Below are 22,861 nucleotides of genomic sequence, written 5' to 3' on the forward strand. Positions count from 1 at the left end.
AAAAAGGTACCAAAAAACATCGTCGTGGAGTAGTAAACAAGCACTCCTAACTCCAACCCTAACCCTAACCCTAACCCTAACTTAACCTTAACCTGACCTGACCCTGACTTTAGACTTGAATTTGGACTCTAACTTTAAATTTTGACCTTAAATTTTGACTTCAAATTTTTAAATTTTTAATTTCAATTTTAAATTTAATTTGGACTTAATTTAATTCGACTGACCCTAATTTAATTTGACTTAATTTAACCCAATCTTATTTAATTTTAACTTGACTTATCTCTGACGGCACCTAAATTTTAAACTTTGTAAATTTTAAATTTGACTTGACTTGACTTCACCCTGGACTCTGACTTGAATTCTTAATTTGGACTTGACTTAATCTTGATCCTTGATTTTAATTTGAATTCCACCCCAACTCCGAACCTTTTAAACTCCTAACTCAAAACCTTAACCTTTTTAACCCTAACTCCTAACTCCTAACCCTAACCCTAACTCCTACCCTAACTCCTAACTCCTAACTCCTAACCCTAACCCCACCAATCCCTAACCCTAACTCCTAACCCTTAACCCTAACCCTAACCCTTAACCCTTAACCCTTAACCCTTAACCCTTAACCCTTAACCCTTAACCCTTAACCCTTAACCCTTAACCCTAACCCTTAACCCTTAACCCTTAACCCTTAACCCTTAACCCTTAACCCTAACCCTTAACCCTTAACCCTTAACCCTTAACCCTTAACCCTTAACCCTTAACCCTTAACCCTTAACCCTTAACCCTTAACCCTTAACCCTTAACCCTTAACCCTTAACCCTTAACCCTTAACCCTTAACCCTTAACCCTTAACCCTTAACCCTTAACCCTTAACCCTTAACCCTTAACCCTTAACCCTTAACCCTAACCCTTAACCCTTAACCCTTAACCCTTAACCCTTAACCCTTAACCCTTAACCCTTAACCCTTAACCCTTAACCCTTAACCCTTAACCCTTAACCCTTAACCCTTAACCCTTAACCCTTAACCCTTAACCCTTAACCCTTAACCCTTAACCCTTAACCCTTAACCCTTAACCCTTAACCCTTAACCCTTAACCCTTAACCCTTAACCCTTAACCCTTAACCCTTAACCCTTAACCCTTAACCCTTAACCCTTAACCCTTAACCCTTAACCCTTAACCCTTAACCCTTAACCCTTAACCCTTAACCCTTAACCCTTAACCCTTAACCCTTAACCCTTAACCCTTAACCCTTAACCCTTAACCCTTAACCCTTAACCCTTAACCCTTAACCCTTAACCCTTAACCCTTAACCCTTAACCCTTAACCCTTAACCCTTAACCCTTAACCCTTAACCCTTAACCCTTAACCCTTAACCCTTAACCCTTAACCCTTAACCCTTAACCCTTAACCCTAACCCTTAACCCTTAACCCTTAACCCTTAACCCTTAACCCTTAACCCTTAACCCTTAACCCTTAACCCTTAACCCTAACCCTTAACCCTTAACCCTTAACCCTTAACCCTTAACCCTTAACCCTTAACCCTTAACCCTTAACCCTTAACCCTTAACCCTTAACCCTTAACCCTTAACCCTTAACCCTTAACCCTTAACCCTTAACCCTTAACCCTTAACCCTTAACCCTTAACCCTTAACCCTTAACCCTTAACCCTTAACCCTTAACCCTTAACCCTTAACCCTTAACCCTTAACCCTTAACCCTAACCCTTAACCCTTAACCCTTAACCCTTAACCCTTAACCCTTAACCCTTAACCCTTAACCCTTAACCCTTAACCCTTAACCCTTAACCCTTAACCCTTAACCCTTAACCCTTAACCCTTAACCCTTAACCCTTAACCCTTAACCCTTAACCCTTAACCCTTAACCCTTAACCCTTAACCCTTAACCCTTAACCCTTAACCCTTAACCCTTAACCCTTAACCCTTAACCCTTAACCCTTAACCCTTAACCCTTAACCCTTAACCCTTAACCCTTAACCCTTAACCCTTAACCCTTAACCCTTAACCCTTAACCCTTAACCCTTAACCCTTAACCCTTAACCCTTAACCCTTAACCCTTAACCCTTAACCCTTAACCCTTAACCCTTAACCCTTAACCCTTAACCCTTAACCCTTAACCCTTAACCCTTAACCCTTAACCCTTAACCCTTAACCCTTAACCCTTAACCCTTAACCCTTAACCCTTAACCCTTAACCCTTAACCCTTAACCCTTAACCCTTAACCCTTAACCCTTAACCCTTAACCCTTAACCCTTAACCCTTAACCCTTAACCCTTAACCCTTAACCCTTAACCCTTAACCCTTAACCCTTAACCCTTAACCCTTAACCCTTAACCCTTAACCCTTAACCCTTAACCCTTAACCCTTAACCCTTAACCCTTAACCCTTAACCCTTAACCCTTAACCCTTAACCCTTAACCCTTAACCCTTAACCCTTAACCCTTAACCCTTAACCCTTAACCCTTAACCCTTAACCCTTAACCCTTAACCCTTAACCCTTAACCCTTAACCCTTAACCCTTAACCCTTAACCCTTAACCCTTAACCCTTAACCCTTAACCCTTAACCCTTAACCCTTAACCCTTAACCCTTAACCCTTAACCCTTAACCCTTAACCCTTAACCCTTAACCCTTAACCCTTAACCCTTAACCCTTAACCCTTAACCCTTAACCCTTAACCCTTAACCCTTAACCCTTAACCCTTAACCCTTAACCCTTAACCCTTAACCCTTAACCCTTAACCCTTAACCCTTAACCCTTAACCCTTAACCCTTAACCCTTAACCCTTAACCCTTAACCCTTAACCCTTAACCCTTAACCCTTAACCCTTAACCCTTAACCCTTAACCCTAACCCTAACCCTTAACCCTTAACCCTTAACCCTTAACCCTTAACCCTTAACCCTTAACCCTTAACCCTTAACCCTTAACCCTTAACCCTTAACCCTTAACCCTTAACCCTTAACCCTTAACCCTTAACCCTTAACCCTTAACCCTTAACCCTTAACCCTTAACCCTTAACCCTTAACCCTTAACCCTTAACCCTTAACCCTTAACCCTTAACCCTTAACCCTTAACCCTTAACCCTTAACCCTAACCCTAACCCTTAACCCTTAACCCTTAACCCTTAACCCTTAACCCTTAACCCTTAACCCTTAACCCTTAACCCTTAACCCTTAACCCTTAACCCTTAACCCTTAACCCTTAACCCTTAACCCTTAACCCTTAACCCTTAACCCTTAACCCTTAACCCTTAACCCTTAACCCTTAACCCTTAACCCTTAACCCTTAACCCTTAACCCTTAACCCTTAACCCTTAACCCTTAACCCTTAACCCTTAACCCTTAACCCTTAACCCTTAACCCTTAACCCTTAACCCTTAACCCTTAACCCTTAACCCTTAACCCTTAACCCTTAACCCTTAACCCTTAACCCTTAACCCTTAACCCTTAACCCTTAACCCTTAACCCTTAACCCTTAACCCTTAACCCTTAACCCTTAACCCTTAACCCTTAACCCTTAACCCTTAACCCTTAACCCTTAACCCTTAACCCTTAACCCTTAACCCTTAACCCTTAACCCTTAACCCTTAACCCTTAACCCTTAACCCTTAACCCTTAACCCTTAACCCTTAACCCTTAACCCTTAACCCTTAACCCTTAACCCTTAACCCTTAACCCTTAACCCTAGCACACCAAGGTGTAGTTTTCACGTGAACGCTGGGACGGAAGCTCTTGACCGGAGAAAGGCAATTATGGACGATGAGCAAAGGTGGATGAACATTCTTGGGTCAGTAGAGCCACGTATTGGCATAGTCCTTAGGGTCATTCTGTTTTAAAGCTTCACATGTCTCCGACGTGCTTCTTTTGCAGTGGCCTCCTTTTCAGCCCGTGGCTCAAGAGACATGGGCTACGTTAGCCAGTTGCATAGGCATTTCGTTGCGTTGTACTGACGGAGACGTTGCTCAGCAGCGGAAGCGGTGGGTACAAGTGGCCGGTACTTCTTCGCCAGCGCTAGCAGGTCAGAGGAGCTATCGATACGAAAAAAAAAAACAGAGACTGAGGAGAGCGCTCGCTTCTCTGGCGCCCACAGGTTGGCGTCAGCACCGCTCAGACAGAGAAGGCCTACAACACCCATTAAAGGCTACATATCTGTTAGGATGCGCAGGGATTTACTCCCACTGGTTGCAAGAGTGCCAGAAAGCCGCTCATGAAGACTGTATTGTCCCCAAGGGTCGTGACGCGAACGAGGTGCGACGCTAGAGGGCGCTGTGAGCCGTCCTGTGAATCTGGACATCACCGAACGTCCAGAGACGCCATCCTCAAGCATGTGTGGAGAATACACGTTGAGCACCCCGCGGAGAGGCCATCTCGATCGTGCCATGTGTGAGGGTGCGTTGCTGCTGAGAAGATTCAGGGAGCTCAGCAAACGTGGTGGGAGGCACCGCGTGTGACTCGAAACAGAGACGAAGCCCGACATAGTACCGCGAAGCAGAACGAGAGGCATGCAGGGACGACAATGGAGGTGCTTTAGCGAGTAGGAATACATGGTGATGGCACTGGGAATGGTGGCCGTACACGATGCATTGTCGGTTCCACATCTTCGGTGCTTCTGACGTGCGCACATTCGCTCAGTCTGCAGCAAGGCACCTTGAATGTGACGAGTCAGGGTGGATGTCTCGAGCTGCAGACTCCGTGGCGACTATTGAAGTTGGTGTTCTGCAGGAGGGGAAGGTCAGGGGCCGGCGTTTCCCCGCTGAACACAGCATAGGGCGCCTCTCCATGCTCCAACGGTTCTCGGAAAAGGCTCTCCATTCACTGAGGAGGGATCGTGGAGGTAGATTCCTTGAAAAGAGCAGCTACCGCATGCTCGTCCCCCGCATGGAAGTGAGCAAGGCAACGCACACGACCTCTCCGCGAAAGAGTGCTTGGCAAACGCAGCCAAGCACGCCATGATGCCATCGAATCTCGGTGAAAACACTTCCTGGCATCTGCGGATGTCGCCGATGAAGCGCACACCACTGTACGAAGCGGCAGCGTTGCGTTAATGAAGCACACCTGCAAAGGCTGCAAAACAACTTGACTCTGCGCACCTTCTCACGATGGAAGTGGTTGTGTGCGGTCCTTTACTGTGTCCATCGAAGCAGGAGGAGCTCCTGTGCGCAACACAGACAGTCAACAGAGGCGGCCTTCACACGAGTGGGACATGAACGGAGTAGCATCTGTTGTCGCCAAAAACCTCGAATTCGCAGCAAGGTAAGAGGGCGTGGGGCAGGCACCGAGTGCCTCCGTCGAGCGCTGGCAACGTTTCTGTGTCCTTACGGCAGTGAACCGGGCTGCAGCATACCAGCTGCACAAGACGGTGTAGCAGGCAGGCGGAGCTTACGTTGACGTACAACACAAGCGCATAGTTGATGAGCTCATGCAAGGTGCTCTCGGCGGCGACTTTTACATTGATTGTCAGGAGCACATGAAACGCGTTCAGGAGCGTAGGGGTCATCAGTCGTCGCCAACGGAAGAGCGTTGCCACTTTCGTGGGAGATGGGCGCCTTTCCAACTCCCCGAAGCAAAGCACGCTGTCACGATCGCAGCGAGTGTCTTCCCGAAAAGGCATATGTGCGAGCACAGTCGAAGAACGCAGGCCCTCACAGAATGCTAAGTCCATATGCTGCTCCCTCCGTGTATGTCGAAGCTGCTTGCTGTAGACAGGCAACCGCCATTAGCAGGCGGCAAGAACATGCTCCCTGGCCCCTTAGTCGCAAGAGGCAAGGGTGGTCCCTTTTTGGATGGTGACGGGCAGAATGGGCCGCCATATAAGACGACCTCATGCCGTACGTTGACTTCTTCACCGGGCACAAGCATACTCAGCTGACCAGCCGGAAAATCAGTCCTGCCTAACGTCATCGGCACCGTTACCAGTTGTGACGGTGCTCCGTTGAGTGATCATTCAGGTCACAGACGTGGAGGCGCTCACATCACAAGGAGAACAGCTCCTTCGAAGGCGTTAGCACCGCCCCGAACGCGCATCTAGCGACGCGCACGCAGCTCCACAGGAGACCAGGCCACAGCTAGTTCTCAAAGAGGGAGCACGTTAACGTAGCCACCATCAAGTGGAAGTACCTCCTTCTATCTTCATCGGTACTCGGACGAGTGTGTGGCAGTACATCATGGGCACTCATTTCGGAGATTTACTCTTGTGTCTCATGTCCACTAACGAAGCGCAGCGATGCAGATCGTTTCCTCCGAAGGTGTCGACAGGTGTAAAGAGACTAGGGTTCTCGGTGTCGAGGGAGCAGTACAGTAGCGCTGGTACAAACCATAGAGTTCCCGGTCACTTGCGTCTCAACCGCATGTGTACAATCAGAAGGTAGCGAAGCTGATGGAGGAGAGGACTGTAGGGTGGGTAGTCACGAGAAGAGCTCACTACTGAAATCATGTGTAGAGGCGGCTGCTAGAGAGGTAGAGAGATGCTCTCAACGCCGGTTGGGCAGCCCTGTCACGAGACTATCCTGGCTTGCATGACTGTTGGACTGCGACAAGGCGAAGGGAAGTTTCCTCAACAATCAGGAACGCAGTAGCGCCACTCACCGCAACGATAGAGGCAGTTCTACGATGCACCTTTTCAATTTGCTTGGTATGGAATAGAATGAATGAGGTTAGCATAGAAAAATACGGGTGCGCCCAGGGGACCTATCAGGGCCCTTTTCACGTGCCTAAGGGACTGAAGAGCGTATCGATTCACACATGTGGCAAGTAAGGCGGGGACGCGTTTCGGGGGAGAAGCACAGAGGACCTGAGAGGTATGCGCCTTCTGACGGATACCTTCATTTCTTCTCGTTTTTTCCCCTGTAGCTTACGGTGCGAGGCCTAAAGAGAAAGAAAGGAAGTGGTGACAGCCAGCCTTCCGTGAAGCGACCTTTGAGCTTGGGGTTCTGCAAACGAGCGTGCCCCTTCAGGGACTACGTAGTGGAAAGCCCATAATGCCATAGCAGGCACTCTTGCTCAACAATGTACAGTGGTCGGTGTGGCTTCAGACAACTGCACTATTGTGAAAGAAGCAGCGAACGTTAAGTGTTTCCTTTCCATCAGCCACAGTGCGCACGGCCCACTATGACAGGAGGTTGTGAAACGAAAAACACAGAAGCATCTGAATCACATTCTTCGCCTGCACGTGAAGACGAACTCGTCAGCAAGCGAGAACCCTTAAAGAAGTCCGCGCACACTCTTATTCTTTGAGCACTCTGAAGGTGCCAGATGAAAATCTAACCACTCTTGCAAAACTACGTGACGCGGAGCGGCTTCATCGGACGGCGCTGCTCCTCCACACAGACGCAAAAGCAGTTCAGTACAACAGGTACGAAGAAATACACTCATACTGCATTTAGCACGGACGATAGTATCAACGACGCAACAGAAAACGTTCAAGAGAAGTCGAACTCAATCTCAGCATGTCGCTCCAGAGCGAGGGCAGTGGCGGCACCGTTGGCACCGACAGCTGCAGCACACCTGCCTCGGTGGTAGAAGACGAAGGCCCAAGTCGGGTGCGCGAGAACGCGGTGCGCACCGTCTAATCGAACCATCCGTCTAGCCAGCTCTGCGCTGTCCTTCCCTCCCTCTTCTCCGCACACCACCCACGCAAACAGCGCCACGTTGGCCCGCGCGAAGCAGTAGTCGTTCATTCAAACCCCGTCGCGCCCACATGGGACCCCCCTGCACACACACACACAAACACGCAGCAGAATGCATGTGAGCGAACCGTAGCCAGCTCGCTCGTCAGCCTCGTGCCAGGAGTCTCGAAAGCCCCACCACATGGCCTGCATGTGATAAATCTTCTGCCGCCGACAGCCCAGCATTCACCCACTGGGTGTGGAGACTGCCTGCAAACAATATCAGAGGATCGGAGAGTCTTTCTCGCGCTTTGTTCTGAGACCACTTGTTCCGCAGTCCTCATGGGGCCTCTTTACTGGACAGCTGCTGCGTGCCACATGTCGGATTCACGCTCACTACTGTGCTTAATGGTCTGCATTGTCTTTGCACCCTTCCAAACTCAGCATCTCTGCTCGTCGGGTCTTCAAGAATGCGAGACTTCAAGGGCACAGAAATAGTCGTCAGAAGTCGGCACGCGTGCGCCAAACAGCCATGAAACGTATCTCGGGAGCCATGTGATGTAACCAAAGTATGTCCGAAAAAACATATTCGGTGACCTTGTCAACCACGTCGACGAGGTCTGGCCCGTTGCGAGACAGTACCACATGAGCCGTTTGCATCGTGAGAGCTAAGAGGTGTCCGTGTAACTGCAAAAGGTCCGAAACCGTCTCATAAGCGGGCAGGAAACAAACATCTTGGTGTTCGTATAGGGTTGGCGCTGGACCCTTGAAACGCGGGCAAATGGGACAGCGTGCACAGCGGCAGCAGATGCCCTTCATCACACACACGTCGTGGGCGTGCGGCGAGAGATGAAAACGTAGTATGAAAACAAAGATAGAGAAAGGGCGGGAAGCGCCTCTCGAGCGGGTGAGAGCACTTCATTTGCTAACCTTTTCTGCAGTAGTCTCTCTCTCATCACTGGCAAGGATGGACAGGTGGGCGGCGATTTGCTTTGAGAGCGCCAAAAAAATGGCCCACAGGGACACATTTCGTTCTATGGGCTGCGAGCTAGGCAGAGGAGGTTGACGCAGTTCCACTCGCACCGCGTTGGCCCTTTGCACGACATGTGGTCCCTTCTCCTGTACCTTGACAATATGCAGCTCCGCTTCGGTGCCAGCGAGCTTGAGGATATGCCGCTCCTCGAGTCGCACATACATGTCGGAAAGCTTCCTATTTGGGGAGGTGACGACAACTTCTCCGTCCTCGTAGCGCACCTGGAGAGTTTCTCGCCTGCCGAACGCCATCATCGTTTTCCCACTCACCTGAAGACGAAAGAGTGTGTAGTCGGCTTTGTCTACTCCATCGACCTGCGGGAGGACAAAGACGTCTGTGGAGATTCGCTTCTCGTCATAGTAACCCTGTGCCTCGAATGGCTTCTCATCAAGCACACCCTCCAACGTTGGGGCACTCCGCTCGTACATGATGGTGTCGCCGCGAGAGCCTTGCTTGTAGCTCAGCCGAATCAAATGGATCACCTCCGTGCTCACAGTCCTCAATTTGCGAAGGAAGAAACTCTTGACGATGTCGATATCTGGAAAGGTTGCTGACACGAACGATGAGCGCTTCGGCCCGTTGAGATATTCGTCCACCAGCTTCTGCGAAATTTCCTCATCCGTCACAAAAAATCCACTTATATAGGGAAGCCCGTGATAGCCGTAAAAGTAAATGAGCTGCTTGCCGAACTGCGACTTCCATCGAACACCAGGTTGTAGTTTTTCGCTCTTGATGGTCTTCAATACATGTTGACCAATAACGGTCCTCGGATTAAGAGTTCTAACCCATGTTGCTGGATAAACATAATACAATAGGTTTCTACGCAGTCGAGCATCCTCAGGAAGGTCCCTGTAGCGGAGAAGCTTCACTGAGCAGATCCCCAAGAGATGGATAGCGGCAGTGTTGGGGTTAATGCAGGAGTTCCTCGCAGTAGGGCGCTTTTTTTTCCTGCTCGTAAACAAGTAACTCATTTGTGGAAGGATGGGCGAAAGCGCTAGAACAGATGCACGACAAAAGAAAAAGGCGCTCAAAAGAACGCGCGGGCTGCAGTGAGCTAGTGACTGTTCATCTCTTCCCGTCGCGCCGGCAAGCCGGAGAAGAAAGAAAGCAACGCGGCACAGCGAGCAAAACTCGCGTCCTCTCATAGAAGGAAACGTCCGAACGAAGAAACATAGCGAGGCCAAGGATTGCTAAGGAGGCATTACTCCTCTCGAGTGTTAGCGGCGCTTGCGCTCTGTGGCGAGCGAGGCCTCGAACCACCCCGAAAGAGAGGGTTATCCCAAAGAACGTGTCATGAGCGACTTGTTGTCAGTGAGGTCGTTTCATGGCGTGCATCTGTGGTTTTTGTCTGTGACGTGAGCGGTGCGGGAAGCCGTACTTGCATTCGCGATACTGCGTACACATAAGAAGGTGCCTAAACGACGCGCATCGAGAGACACTTATGCACCTTGCCGAGCGGAAAAGGCACTAAAGAGAGGCCAAGCAAACCAAAGCACCAAGACAGCGTTGCCAGTGTTTAAAGCTCCGCATTTACACACTTCTGCGCGCTTATATTAGCGAGTCCTGCGGCAAGCGCGCGACTCAAACGGATACCGAACGGGACGCAGCCTTAGAATGTCAGGATTGAGCTAGACGCCCTCAATAGAGACTCTCCTGCTCAAGCAGGGCATCCGTGGGCGATGACGTATCGACGATCCCGGTCGTGGGCAAGCAATGTCAGCCCTTGGTCTTGTGTGTGTGTGTGTGTGAGGGAGGGGGGAGAGAACGAGTGGTGTCGTCGAGGCGCACTACATTGCCTAGCGAGGAACCACTGCTACGCGAAAGGATTCGAAATCACAGTTACGTCACCGGAAAGGACAAGATTTACGGGGCCACCGCGCACCACGCATGCCCCGATGGTGCGTATGTGTATGTTGCGACACCATAGCTCTGCATCGGCTAGAACCAAGTTCACGTTATTGTCAAACCCTTTTAATACGCCGTGCACTTCGTGGCCTTTTTGCGAGACCACGACTTTACGATCAAGGTACTTCTCTAGAGACAAAACACCCTCCTTTCTCTTGAGAATGTGTGCCGCCTCTGCAGACATCGTGTGTGCGTGGCTTGTGTTTTCTTTTTCAGTTCTCCGTGTTGATGCGTGCATGCACAGGAAGGCAAAGAGGTGCAGGGTGATTGCGCACGTTAGTCTGCACACGCAAAAAAAGCATTGAGAGATGGAGAGAAGAAGCGAGCGATGAGGGTTGGGCAGTCGACATCCACAACGAAAACAAGCAGACGCATGCTGCGCAAGATAGCAGAGGATAGGAGTCTAAATGTGTGTGGCATTGTAGACAAGGTATTTCTGGGCAGCAGTGCGCCCCACGCAGCGTGTCGTCCATGCCAAAGAGTGAGACAGCTGCCGGAAAGTGGCCACAGGCATGAATCCCATCGGAAACGGTTCAGCGTGCTCACTGCACCGCGCATTTAGATAGTTACGTGTTAGACGAAACCACCTCGTTACATCCGTGCACCCAGACACGCCGCCGCCTCACCCCTCGGGGCGTCCGCTTAAATGTCCGTCTCTACGTGAGACTCTCGCATGTCAGTCTCCACACGAGCTCTCCGACGGTGCGGCCTGCTTCCTTCCTCGGGCGCCTCGCCATCCGCCGCCGTTTCACCGGCAGCACCGCTGCGGTGTGCCTTGAAGCGACGGAGGTTCAGTTCTTGAATGTCTTGTTTGCCGACGTGAAGCTGTCCGCGGAGGTTGTTAAGACCGTCGGCCTGCACATTGTCCGCCGCCGAGCGCAGCGTCGCCAGTGTCTCGCGTGGAATGCGGCAAGCAACCTTGAACTCTTGGGGTGTGGCGAAGGAGATACGGCGAATTTGAAAGTCAAAGTTCGGTCCGACATCGTAAAGCTGCACGTTTGTTATGCTCTTCGGCACCCCCGAAGCGGCGGAGGGCTTCTTGACAGCGTAGTGGCGCATGCACAGGATGGCGTTGCCTTTCTCATTCGGAGGCTTGTTTGTGTAGCAGTCCGTCGAGGGTGCCACGACAGTATCCTTGCCGTTTTCCGAGCGCAGAGAAAAGAACAGGACGCGATCGCAGCCATCGAGGTTGATCTCGACATCGTTGCCGCCGCGGAAGTAGTCTACCAAGAGGTTCTTGAGTCGCATAAATGCAGGATCAGTGGCAAACTCGCTGCCCTCGAAGACAAAGAACGGCTTGCCGCCCACTGAGCCCGCATCGACGCCCACCGTCTGCGACATGTCAAGGCAGTCGGCAGCTACAATGCCGAGCTCTACCATGTCCAGCACGTGAAAGTCGAACTGGCGCCCGATCGTGAGGTTATTGGGTCGCTTCTTGTTGCTGGAGCCAAAGCAGAAGAGCGAGCAATCGTTTTTGAAGCCGAGAAATTCGAGATGCTGGCGCCCCTCGAACGGAAAGAAGGCATTCTTCTTCACGAGCCGTTTGCAGTAGGGCTTGGTGATGGCCATTAGGTCCACCATCGCGTCTCTAACAGCATCGTTCGAGGATGCGCCCTTCAAAAACAGCACCTTTTTAGGGTTCTCGATGACCTTGGGCTGGTACTGCTTTACCGCGCGCCGTGTTGCTGCGGTCTTTGGTGTCCGCCGCGTGAAACCACCAACAGACGACATGGCGGGCCTCAACGCGCCAAACAGAAAAGAAGCCGTCGGCTGTTCTGCGAGGGAGTGCTTGTCCTCGAATGTGGGAGAACGAAAGGGGTGGTGCAAAGCACAGGCGAAATTGAGCTGCTCTCGCGTCCGCAAGGGGAGATATGGTGATGAGATGAGCCTTGGGCACACGGAAAGCACAAACAAAGAGGTAGAGAAGAAGGAAGAATGGAGGCAGGCCGAGAAAGAGAGGCCTCGCATCCCGACAAAGGACGCAGCGGCCCCCCGCAGAAAAAGAACGCCTCGAGTGCACATTGGGCGGCGCCTGTAGCGCGTGTGTCGTGAGGCACACAGATAAAATGGTACAAATCGAGAACCACTCAGACGAGGAACGACCCGAAACAGAGCAATGGACGCCGGTGATCAGCAAATGAAATACGTTTTCTCATCCGCCTCGCAGGAAGGAGCTCCATGGCAAGAGGAAAAGACAACCAAGAGAGCACAGACAAGAAACAACGAGCCGGAAAGAAAGCAAACACGCTGCTGCTGACCTCCGTAGTATTCGCGTATGCGTGCAGGAGATGGGGGTGAGATGCAGTAGAGCAACCTGTGTGTGCAGAGAAAAGCCTAAGCAAAGCTTCGAAAGGGCATGAAGTCACCCCCACGAAAAATAAATGGTCGACTTTTCAGTGATGATACACGCGGAATTGCAGTCAATGTCGTCAAGGCATTCACACCTCAGGGAGGAGCACCCTACGGGAACAGCACGTGGTGGGCGAGGAAAAGCAACCAAGTAGGACGAAGTCCAAAAGAGAAGATTGCGTTTTGTTGGATTACGCGAAGGTAAAAGCCTGAGCAGGGAAGAGCGCAAGAGACAACGTTCTTTTTCGATTCTGTCCCTCCAACCGCGCACCGACTGTGGCTCTCGCAATTGTGTGCGCGTCGCAGCGGTGTGGAGAAAGGGAAGGTAAGCGACCATCAGAAAGAAAAAAACGCTGGGCAAAGAGATTGCAAAAGAAATGGCTTGTAGCGACCTCCGCACTGGGTCAGAGGATAGTAGCTAAGATTTCACCTCCTCCAGCTCGATGAGGACGCCACCACAATCCTTTGGATGAAGAAACATCACAGGGTTCCCATGCGCACCAATTTTCGTCTCTGTGCCGAGGCAGCGGATATTGGCCGCCTTGCATGCCTCTATCGCAGCGGCAATGTCGGGAACTTCGAGGCAGATGTGATGTATACCGCCGTTCTTGTTGCGCTCCAAGAAGCCCGCAATGGGGCTATTTTCGCCCAGAGGGTGAAGCAGCTCAATTTTGGAGTTGGGCATGTCCACAAAGACCGTAATGACGCCATGTTCCTCCTGTTTCACTGGCTCGCTGACCGTGGCGTGAAAGATCCGCTGGTACATCTCACCAGCTGCCACGATGCTGCGACTCGCCGGCACAGCGATCGCGACATGGTTGAGACGGCCGAGGTTGGCAGGCAACGCGAGACAAGCTGTGCAGCGACGGAGCATGTGAGAAAAGCGGTCGTCGGGTGCGAGGTGGCAAGAGAAAGTACGGGAGAAAAAACACACGCAATAGATCGTAAGATCTGCGACGAGTCGATCCTTACATGTAGGGAAAGTCACCACTGAAAAGGGATAACGGAATCAACGGTGAAGTGGGAAACTGCGGCAAGATGACAAGAGAGCAGGAGGTGGCTTCGTATGAAATGGCCAACGCAGCAGTGAAGAGTGAAAACAAGGTCATGTTCAGGAGATCACACGAGAGAAGCAGACATTGGCAGCAAGGTGGCCAATTTGCAGGCGCAGGGCGACAAACCGAGGGGGGCATAGGAAACGGGGAACGAGAAAGGAGGAGAGGGCCAGCATGGGGAGAAAAGGCTGTTGAAGAAGAGGTGAAGTGCCTGTCCCTCTCTGGCTCCGATAAGGGCGCAGAAACGTCGTTGTCACGAAGAGCTTTTCGGAGACAGTTTGGATGTTCGCCTACATTGTCGTTGGAAGAGTGGACGGCTCATTTGGTTTCTAGAGGAGTCAGGTGTTCCTCTTCCCGTCACCCACAACCGTAGACAGCAGAGCATGAGGAAGGTGCTCCACTCGATGCATGGAGACATGCGCATCAACACCGACAACACAATTCCAGCAAAACAAAAGGAGGGAGAGCAAAATGTGCCCTTCGTTGGGCATATTTAATGTGTTCGCAGTCAGTGCAAGGTATCATGCATGACGCACTGCAGAGCTTAGGTGGAAGGGGGAGGGCAGAATCCACATAGAGCAACGCGCGAATCGCTACCCAAATACGCAAATCTAAGCGGCCTCGAGTAGAAAAAAAGAGCTCAAGCCAGGCAAGAGGAGGAATGTGGCGACGAGCAGAAAAGAAAAGAAGTATAAAAGAAAAGTGCGTGCGGGAAGTGCCAGTGGGGAAGAATATGGAGGAGTTGCTGAGAGGGGGGAAACGATGATGATGATGAGGGGCGCGGTCGCAACAAAAAGACTGAAACCAAAAACGAGCAGTGTAAAAGGAATTAGCGGGTCCTTCACAAGTAAAAGGGAAGAAACAACGGAACACACGTTTTGTTCACAATAACGCACGCGCCAAGCCACGCTCAATCCAAAATCGGCGCACCTCTCACTCCCAAACTCTCCCTTCCTTCACAACGAGCAAAAAAAGAGAGCGATTGAGTCCACAAATGGGCAGGAGCTCCGACACCGTAGTGGTGTGCCATGGCACCATCGAAAGGAAGCGTGGGATGTGCTAAATGTAAAATTCCAACGGGATGCACGAGCACATCAAGTGGCGATCTCCATAGGTGCTGTCCACACGGCCCACACTTGGCCAGAACTTTTCACGGTACTGGTGTCGGCAAGGGTAAGCGGCAAGCTGTCGAGAGTATGGACGGTTCCACTCGTCTGCGGTCACACACTTGGCCGTATGGGGCGCGTTTGTGATGACGTTGTTGTCTTTTGGCTGATCCCCCCGCTCCACCGCGGCGATCTCCCGACGGATGCAGATAAGGGCATCGGCGAAGCGATCCAGCTCCTGCTTGGACTCACTCTCGGTCGGCTCAATCATCAGCGTACCGGCGATGGGAAACGCCAGCGTGGGCGCGTGGAAGCCGTAGTCCATGAGTCGCTTTGCCACATCTTCCGCCTCGATGTGTGCGGTTTTCTTGAAGGGGCGAAGATCAAGAATGAACTCGTGGGCGCAGAAGTCGTCGACGCCGAGGAAGCTGATGATGTAGTACTCCTCCAGCCGCTTCTTCAGGTAGTTGGCGTTGAGCACCGCGTACTCGGTGCACCTCTTCAGCCCGTCAGACCCTAGCATCATGATAAGGGCATACGGGATGGTGGCAATCGAGGCAGAGCCGTAACCGCTCTGCGACACTTGCCCAAACGCTTGAGATCCTCCCACGGCCGGGCCATAGGTACTCCTCGGAAGGAACGGCGCGAGATGCCGGCGCACGGTGATCGGCCCTAAGCCTGGACCACCACCACCGTGAGGGATGGAGAAGGTCTTGTGCATGTTAATGTGGCATACATCACCGCCGATGAAGCCTGGGCCACTGTAGCCAACGAGGGCGTTCAGGTTGGCACCATCTATGTAGCACTGTCCGCCGTGCTCGTGCACCACGGACGTGATCTTGCGGATATCCTTATCGAACAGGCCGTAGGTGCTGGGATAGGTTATCATGAGGCATGCCAGCTCCCTTGCATGCTGATGGCACTTGGCTTCCAGGTCCTCTATGTCAACGCGCCCGTCGTCGAGGCATTTTACGGTGACTACTTTCAGTCCTGCCAGCGCCGCCGACGCCGGGTTGGTGCCGTGCGCGCTGATAGGAATGAAGCAGATATTGCGATGACCCTCGCCACGGGACTCGTGATAGGCGCGTATTATACGCAGGCCGGCGTACTCGCCCTGCGCACCGCTGTTTGGCTGAAGCGAGCAAGCGTCCATCCCCGTGATGTCGCACAACTTCTGCTTAAGGTCCGCCAGCATCGCGTGGTACCCGCGAGCCTGGTCCCCTGGAGCATAGGGGTGCAGCGCGCTGAACTCCGGCCAGGTGAGTGCCAGCATCGCAGCCGCTGGGTTGAGCTTCATGGTGCACGAGCCAAGCGGAATCATGCCGTGCGTCAGTCCGTAGTCCTTGCGCTGCAGCCGCTGGATGTAGCGCATCAGCTCCGTCTCGCTCTTGTGGCTATTGAAGACGCTACCTTGCAGGAAATTAGACGTCCGCTGCAAAGTTTCAGGAATGACCGAGACCGTGTCGGCGACGCGCTGCAGCGCGGCGACGTTGGGTGTCGACATGCCTGCAGCTTGAAGTAGCGCAGAGATGTGGTCCTCCGTCGTGGCTTCGTCCAGGGAAATGGACACGTGCTTTCCGGTGGGCTCCACGAAAATATTAATGCCTTTGTCCACACACCGTTTTGCGTAGTCAGCCGCCGTCATGCGACTCCCCTCCATCGAGAAGGCCAGTGTGTCAAAGTAGGTCCTGTTTAGCGGCGTGAGCCCGAGCGACTCCATGCCAACCGTCAACATCTTCGCCTTGAGGTGGATCTCCTTCGCCAGCTGCTTCAACCCCTCAGGGCCATGGTAGATGGCGTAGAAGGCGTTCATGTTCGCCAGCAGCGCCTGCGCTGTGCAAATGTTCGACGTGGCGCGCTCACGCTTGATGTGCTGCTCGCGCGTCTGTAGCGCCAGGCGAATCGCCGGGTCGCCGGCTCTGTCCTTGCTGATGCCAACTACCCGCCCAGGTAACAAACGCTTCAAGTTGTCCGCGATGGCCATAAATGCGGCATGTGGGCCACCGTAGCCTAATGGAGTGCCGAAGCGCTGCGCGCTACCGACGGCGACGTCTGCCCCCATCTCCCCTGCCGGCTTGACGAGGCAGCTCGCCAGCAGGTCCACGCCGACACAGCAGACAACACCGTTCGCTTTGGCGCGCGTGAAGAGGGAGGTGAAATCGTGCAACTCTCCCTTAGCGTCTGGGGTCTGCACATAAATGCCGCTCAGCTGGGCATCGGCCAGGTCCATAGAATGCAGATCGCCAACGATCACCTCTACTCCGAGAGGGTACGCGCGCGTTTGTATCATTTCTATCGATGATAGGAAGACGTCTTTCGACACGGCAAACTTCGTCCGCGTTCGACGGTGATAGTTAAGCGACAGATACATACACTCGGCCGCAGCCGTGGCCTGGTCGAGGAGCGACGCATTCGCGATGTCCATCTTCGTCAGATCTATCACCATTGTTTGAAAATTGAGGAGCGACTCCAGGCGGCCCTGAGAAATTTCGGACTGATATGGGGTGTAGGGAGTGTACCACATGGGGTTCTCCAGGACATTACGCACAATAACCGTCGGGACTTTGCAGTCATAGTAGCCCTGGCCAATCATACTTTTCATAATTATGTTTTGCTCACCGAGTCTCTTCAGGTAGCAAAGCGCCTCCGTTTCACTCAATGAGTCGAAGCTCTTCAGAGGGGTTCGAACTATATCCCTAGGAAGCACCGTGCTCATCAGCTCTGCGAGACTCTCTTTGCCGATCCTCCTGAGCATTTCGGCCGTTTCCTTCCGTGTTGGGCCAATGTGGCGGTTCACGTACGCGTCCGTTGACGCGTACCGCGTCAGAGACGCCGGCGCGCGTACGCTGACAAAGCAGAGCAGGCGGCGAAGCATGAAAAAGAGCGGCGTGGACACAAAGACAAGATTCGAGTGGCGCGAGCCACCTTCACTTGTGGTGATGATAAAAGATGGAAACCAGAAGTGTTCCGCTTCGCTTTGTTCCCGCCTGTGAATCGGTTATGAAAGCGCACACATTCGCCGCGCGTTCCGTTCCCGGTCACGAAATGCCCACCACAAACGCCAGCGCCAATGCAGAGAGAAAAACGACATGAGGAGGAGACAATCAAAAAGAGAGAAGGTGAGACAACGTCCGGCGGCAGCATCATTACCTTTTATGCGCGGCGTTTATCCTCAGCATGTCGCTCCAGAGCGAGGGCAGTGGCGGCACCGTTGGCACCGACAGCTGCAGCACACCTGCCTCGGTGGTAGAAGACGAAGGCCCAAGTCGGGTGCGCGAGAACGCGGTGCGCACCGTCTAATCGAACCATCCGTCTAGCCAGCTCTGCGCTGTCCTTCCCTCCCTCTTCTCCGCACACCACCCACGCAAACAGCGCCACGTTGGCCCGCGCGAAGCAGTAGTCATTCATTCAAACCCCGTCGCGCCCACATGGGACCCCCCTGCACACACACACACAAACACGCAGCAGAATGCATGTGAGCGAACCGTAGCCAGCTCGCTCGTCAGCCTCGTGCCAGGAGTCTCGAAAGCCCCACCACATGGCCTCCACGTCGCCCACGTTCCAGCGTTCGTTCAAGAAACTCCACATGGGATCATGCATGTAAAGGGGTTGTCACGTTCAACCGTGTATAATGAGAACGGGAAGTGGACGAAAGAGGCAGTGGCGCGTGCGGGAGCTGAGACGTGTATGAAGCCATATGCAGTCAAAGCAAGGAGTCGCGCAGAATAAACGACACAGAAAACAGGTGAAACGTTCCGCTCCAGCCCTCGCGCCGAGGCAGTACGTATGCGAAGTGCCGGCCCACCATAGTGGCAGGCCCACGCCGCACTGAGAAAGCTCTGCCAGATGCAAGAGGAAAGCAGTAAGATCAGCGAGCACGCGAGGCGTTCACGGCTTTTACGATTCCACGATGATGGTTCAGGTCGAGTACTCTGAAAAACCTTCATCTTCAGCTCTGCGTCCTCAATCGTCCCTTGCCATAGCACGCGTGCAGGGCGCTCTCTGGGAGAGCGAAAAAGGGGTGGTTAAGTGCCTCTGCCGCGCTGCACCTAGATGCTGGATCGAGGGTGAGCATCGTCGTCAGCAAGTCGAGCGCCTCATAGGGCACAAACGGCAGCAACACCCGCAAGCCAGTTCCCTCCTTCTTTTCAAAAAAGACCTTCTCCCAGTCAGGAAGCTGGCGGTAAAATTTACAGGTGGCGCCCGTCGGCGTGCCGAACACGTCGAATATCTTCGCAATTTGGCTGATATCTCCATCGCCCGTAAAGAGAGGGCGTCCGTGGCCGCGCAAAAGTTCGGCAAAGACGCACCCAGCCGCCCAGATATCCACCTCGCCCCTATAGTGTCGCTCACCAAACAGAAGCTCTGGCGCACGGTACCAGCGCGAGACAACTTCATGTGACATATCAGGGCCCACTGCGCGACTGAGTCCAAAGTCGCCGAGCTTGACACACCCGTCTGCAGTGACAAAGCAGTTCGACGGTTTCACATCGCGGTGTAAAATACCGCTGGAGTGCAAGGAGTGCAGCGCAGTGAGGAGCATCCGCATGTACGACTGCGTCATCACTAGCGGAAGCGGGTGCGATGGACTACACTTGCGCAAGACACAGGCCAGATCCTCCACACAGCGCTCCATCACGACAGCCATATGTGACCCGTAAGGTGCTATCTCGATGGTTTTCACCAGAAACGGCGAGTCAACACGAGATGCAATGAGGAGCTCCCGCGCCACGGGATGGGGAATGCCCTCCGTAACACGCGGCACGTGTAGCAGCTTCACGGCGACCGTCTGCCCTGTAGCCTTGACCGTGGCCATGCGCACGCTGCCAAACTGACCCTCCCCGATAACCGGTCCTAGCGTGTACTTGTCCATCCTGCCAGACACCGACAGGACAGCCTGGGCGCGAAGCCCAGAGGGAAGAACGAGAACGAGAGATAAGGTGCTTCTGAAGAGTTAGCGGCACCGGTCTCTGTGTGCGGTCGCTCTAGCACAAGCCGAAACAGCACAGAGCATCAGCGGTGCACGTTGGCCAGCTCATCTGCGAGAGCTCAGTGGCGAGCAATCAGTGGACTCAGCAACAGTTTTGTTCAAAGCACATCGGCAGATGAATACGCAGAGAAAGGCTGCACAGAAGACGATGCGCACACCCTCCTATCACGCGGAGAAGAGTGCAAGACAATAAAATCCAAGAAGAATGGTCAATTCTGTCTTTTACGCATCCTGTGAGGAGTGGCCGCAGAGGCGAGAACGCTTAACAACGAGTTTCGTTTCTTTTTGAGCACCTTCATCTCAGAGTCCACTCCACAAAGAAAAGATGTAAAAAGTAGAGATCCTTAGGTGCCTTCTCACAAGATGACGGGTTCGCTGCGTGAAGCAGCACTCAAGGTTTGCTTTGCCGGAGTGCGCTGGCCTCGATAGTGCGAGGTAATTCTTTACACGCGATCGCAGCGCTTGCTCCACCAAAGTCCCCTGTCGAGGACGGAGCGCGACATCTGGAAAGTAAGGCAAGCGGAGGAGCCTGCTGTAGCATCCTCACTATTTGGTTCGCTGTTCCTCAAGATGGGCAATAGTGGAGCACTCACTGCCACCCCATCACGAGGCCTCATCATCGCGAGCGATGGCCACAGCGACCTCGAACTTTGACCTCTTCTTGGGCACCTCCGGAAGCGCTTCGATGTGTGCCTTCGTTGCTGACGCTTCGATGTCAGTCGCGTTTGTGTCTCGGGTTGGGGGCTCTTTTGGACCGTCTGGCGCAACTTCCGCCGCTAGTGCACTCGACGTAGCCGCTGGTGTGAAGGGCGTTGCAGCGAGCAGCAAATCCAGCACCACCGAAGATGAAGCACCTGTTGGAGAGCTGCCCGAGAGAAGGTCATCCACCTTGAGCATCGTGGCCTCCATTTTTTCAACTGGTGCATCGGCGAAACCATGTGGATCGAGCGCACGGGACCCTTGCAGCTGCTCGCGCCTCCGCAACAGCTCCGCACGAACAGACACTACCATTTCTATGCGTGGCAGCTTACGCGTATCTCTCGTGACCATCGCCAACGCAGTACGTTGCCGCTGAACACGGCCTGCCTCCAAAGCAGGGCCACTGTTGGTCGCCTTTACCTTCAAGGCAGAAAATTCTTGGTTCCGCTTGATGTGGCTCGCGCTCGCGGCGTACCGCTTTCCTGCCATCTTGTCTGCTCGGCTTCCAATAATCAGGTTCCCACCCTCGACTTCTCGGTCCCCCTCATCCTCGCTGGAGGAGTGGAAGATGTCCGTTAAATCTTCGTCTCCACCTGCGTTAGTGGCTTCGCTTGTCTTACTCGCAGTAGAATCGAGCTTCGCCTTTGCCGCAACATTTTTCTTGAAAGACTTGAGAAACTGAGACACATCCATCGCTGGATAGCCGCCGAGGGTGCAATCAATCCCTGAGGGAGCGAGAATGGGCAGGCATGAACACAACAAAGATGGGGTACGAAGGAGAACGATGTCAGAGCGTGAGCGGGTCCCGAGGGAGAAGGCGGATAGGCAACGGGTCTGCCAGAGATTAGAGGTGTGTGTCCTATTCTCATTCATCAAGCGCGAGGCGTAGGCCGTACGAACCAACCACAACTATGCCATAACTTCTGCCGTGAAGATTCCGTCGTCAGGATTAGAAAAGGAGTCACGGACATCGCATAAGAGATGTAGGAGCTTCGCTCCATTCACCACCTGCAGCTATTTGGTGGGAATAGAAGCAGAAGAGGCAACAGCATTTTGCGAGTGTGTGAGTGCGTGTTGGGGGGATAATGAGATGAAGGCCTTGGCGCTCCTTCGTCTTTCAAGCGGACACGCACAGATGCACGTACGAGCACGGCAGTGAACACGCTTCCTGGAAAACCGATCAAAGGCAGCGGTGATCAACGTCCATAGGCGAAAGAAGCAACGATGCACGCAAAAAAATGCTGCGCAGGAAGCCGCTCGATCGAGGCAGACCAAACACTAACAGAGTTCGAGGGCGCATTTGAGCGTGGCACGCGGACGAGCATGAAAATCGAAAGACACAGCGTATAGCACAGGGAGGAGAAAACAGTGAAAGGAGCTTTAATAGGCAATACTGAGGATCTGCAGGATATGAAAAAGCCTCTCCACGACTGTCGCGATGTCCCACCCCGTGAGGAGTTAGAGATTAGAAACCGATGGAAGGGAGGGCGAGGAGGCATGCAGGCGCAAAGGAAATGTTCCCTCAATAGGACCACAGAGAGAGAAAACGAGAAAGAGAGTCGCAAGAGCGAAAATGGCGAATGTCTGAGAAGAGTTGCGGCACTCAGGCGGAAAGAGACAACAAGAAAAAGATTATAAAATGCACACAGAGACACACACGCAGACGTTTTTTGACCGAAGGATAGAGCGAGGTAAAATGCATCAGAGACGCACAGAGGTGCCCCCCTCCTCCCGATGCGAAAAAGGCGGATAGATGAAATGCTGAAAAGGTTGGGCATCTGTCGAGGTGATTGGCGAAAAAGAGAAAAGGACGCAGGAGGCGGATATGAGCGCCTTGACGGCGCGTTGAAGGACGATCACTTGATACATACGAGCAAAGAGAGAGAGAGCGCCGTCTGCACAAAAGAAAAGTAGCAGCAGACAATAACAAACCCGAGCGACACCGAGGAAGAGCGCCATGCGCATCCGGCCATTGACTGCCTGCGCTTCATCACCGCCGCAGTACACCATCATGCTCTCTCTGCTTGGGTCCGCTGGAGAAGAGGAAGAGGAGTCAGGACCAGCCGTGGGCACCTCAACCCCAGCGTTTTATTTGGTGTCTGGCGAAA

The 22,861-nt window shown here is 52.9% G+C and overlaps 7 protein-coding genes across 7 annotated transcripts; all 7 read right to left on the reverse strand.

Moving 5' to 3' along the window:
- Positions 1-8,534: 8,534 nt before the first annotated feature.
- On the reverse strand, positions 8,535-9,620 carry LSCM1_04002 (uncharacterized protein; the record flags this gene model as incomplete). Its single annotated transcript, XM_067321528.1, has 1 exon — positions 8,535-9,620. One exon carries the CDS (start codon positions 9,618-9,620, stop codon positions 8,535-8,537), a length of 1,086 nt encoding a protein of 361 aa, XP_067177759.1.
- Positions 9,621-10,462: 842 nt separating this feature from the next.
- LSCM1_04003 (uncharacterized protein) lies at positions 10,463-10,738 on the reverse strand (the record flags this gene model as incomplete). The annotated part of the gene is made up of 1 exon (XM_067321529.1): positions 10,463-10,738. The coding sequence occupies one exon, from the start codon at positions 10,736-10,738 to the stop codon at positions 10,463-10,465; it is 276 nt and encodes a 91-aa protein (XP_067177760.1).
- A 458-nt stretch (positions 10,739-11,196) lies between these two features.
- Positions 11,197-12,285, reverse strand: LSCM1_04004 (uncharacterized protein; the record flags this gene model as incomplete). Its single annotated transcript, XM_067321530.1, has 1 exon — positions 11,197-12,285. The coding sequence occupies one exon, from the start codon at positions 12,283-12,285 to the stop codon at positions 11,197-11,199; it is 1,089 nt and encodes a 362-aa protein (XP_067177761.1).
- Positions 12,286-13,321: 1,036 nt separating this feature from the next.
- On the reverse strand, positions 13,322-13,777 carry LSCM1_04005 (uncharacterized protein; the record flags this gene model as incomplete). Its single annotated transcript, XM_067321531.1, has 1 exon — positions 13,322-13,777. One exon carries the CDS (start codon positions 13,775-13,777, stop codon positions 13,322-13,324), a length of 456 nt encoding a protein of 151 aa, XP_067177762.1.
- Positions 13,778-15,017: 1,240 nt separating this feature from the next.
- Positions 15,018-17,939, reverse strand: LSCM1_04006 (uncharacterized protein; the record flags this gene model as incomplete). Its single annotated transcript, XM_067321532.1, has 1 exon — positions 15,018-17,939. One exon carries the CDS (start codon positions 17,937-17,939, stop codon positions 15,018-15,020), a length of 2,922 nt encoding a protein of 973 aa, XP_067177763.1.
- Positions 17,940-19,013: 1,074 nt separating this feature from the next.
- Positions 19,014-19,937, reverse strand: LSCM1_04007 (uncharacterized protein; the record flags this gene model as incomplete). Its single annotated transcript, XM_067321533.1, has 1 exon — positions 19,014-19,937. The coding sequence occupies one exon, from the start codon at positions 19,935-19,937 to the stop codon at positions 19,014-19,016; it is 924 nt and encodes a 307-aa protein (XP_067177764.1).
- A 720-nt stretch (positions 19,938-20,657) lies between these two features.
- Positions 20,658-21,446, reverse strand: LSCM1_04008 (uncharacterized protein; the record flags this gene model as incomplete). Its single annotated transcript, XM_067321534.1, has 1 exon — positions 20,658-21,446. One exon carries the CDS (start codon positions 21,444-21,446, stop codon positions 20,658-20,660), a length of 789 nt encoding a protein of 262 aa, XP_067177765.1.
- Between the last annotated feature and the right edge of the window lie 1,415 nt (positions 21,447-22,861).

Source organism: Leishmania martiniquensis, chromosome 26 (genome assembly GCF_017916325.1).
Source record: "Leishmania martiniquensis isolate LSCM1 chromosome 26, whole genome shotgun sequence".
Classification (NCBI taxonomy): Eukaryota; Euglenozoa; class Kinetoplastea; order Trypanosomatida; family Trypanosomatidae; genus Leishmania; species Leishmania martiniquensis.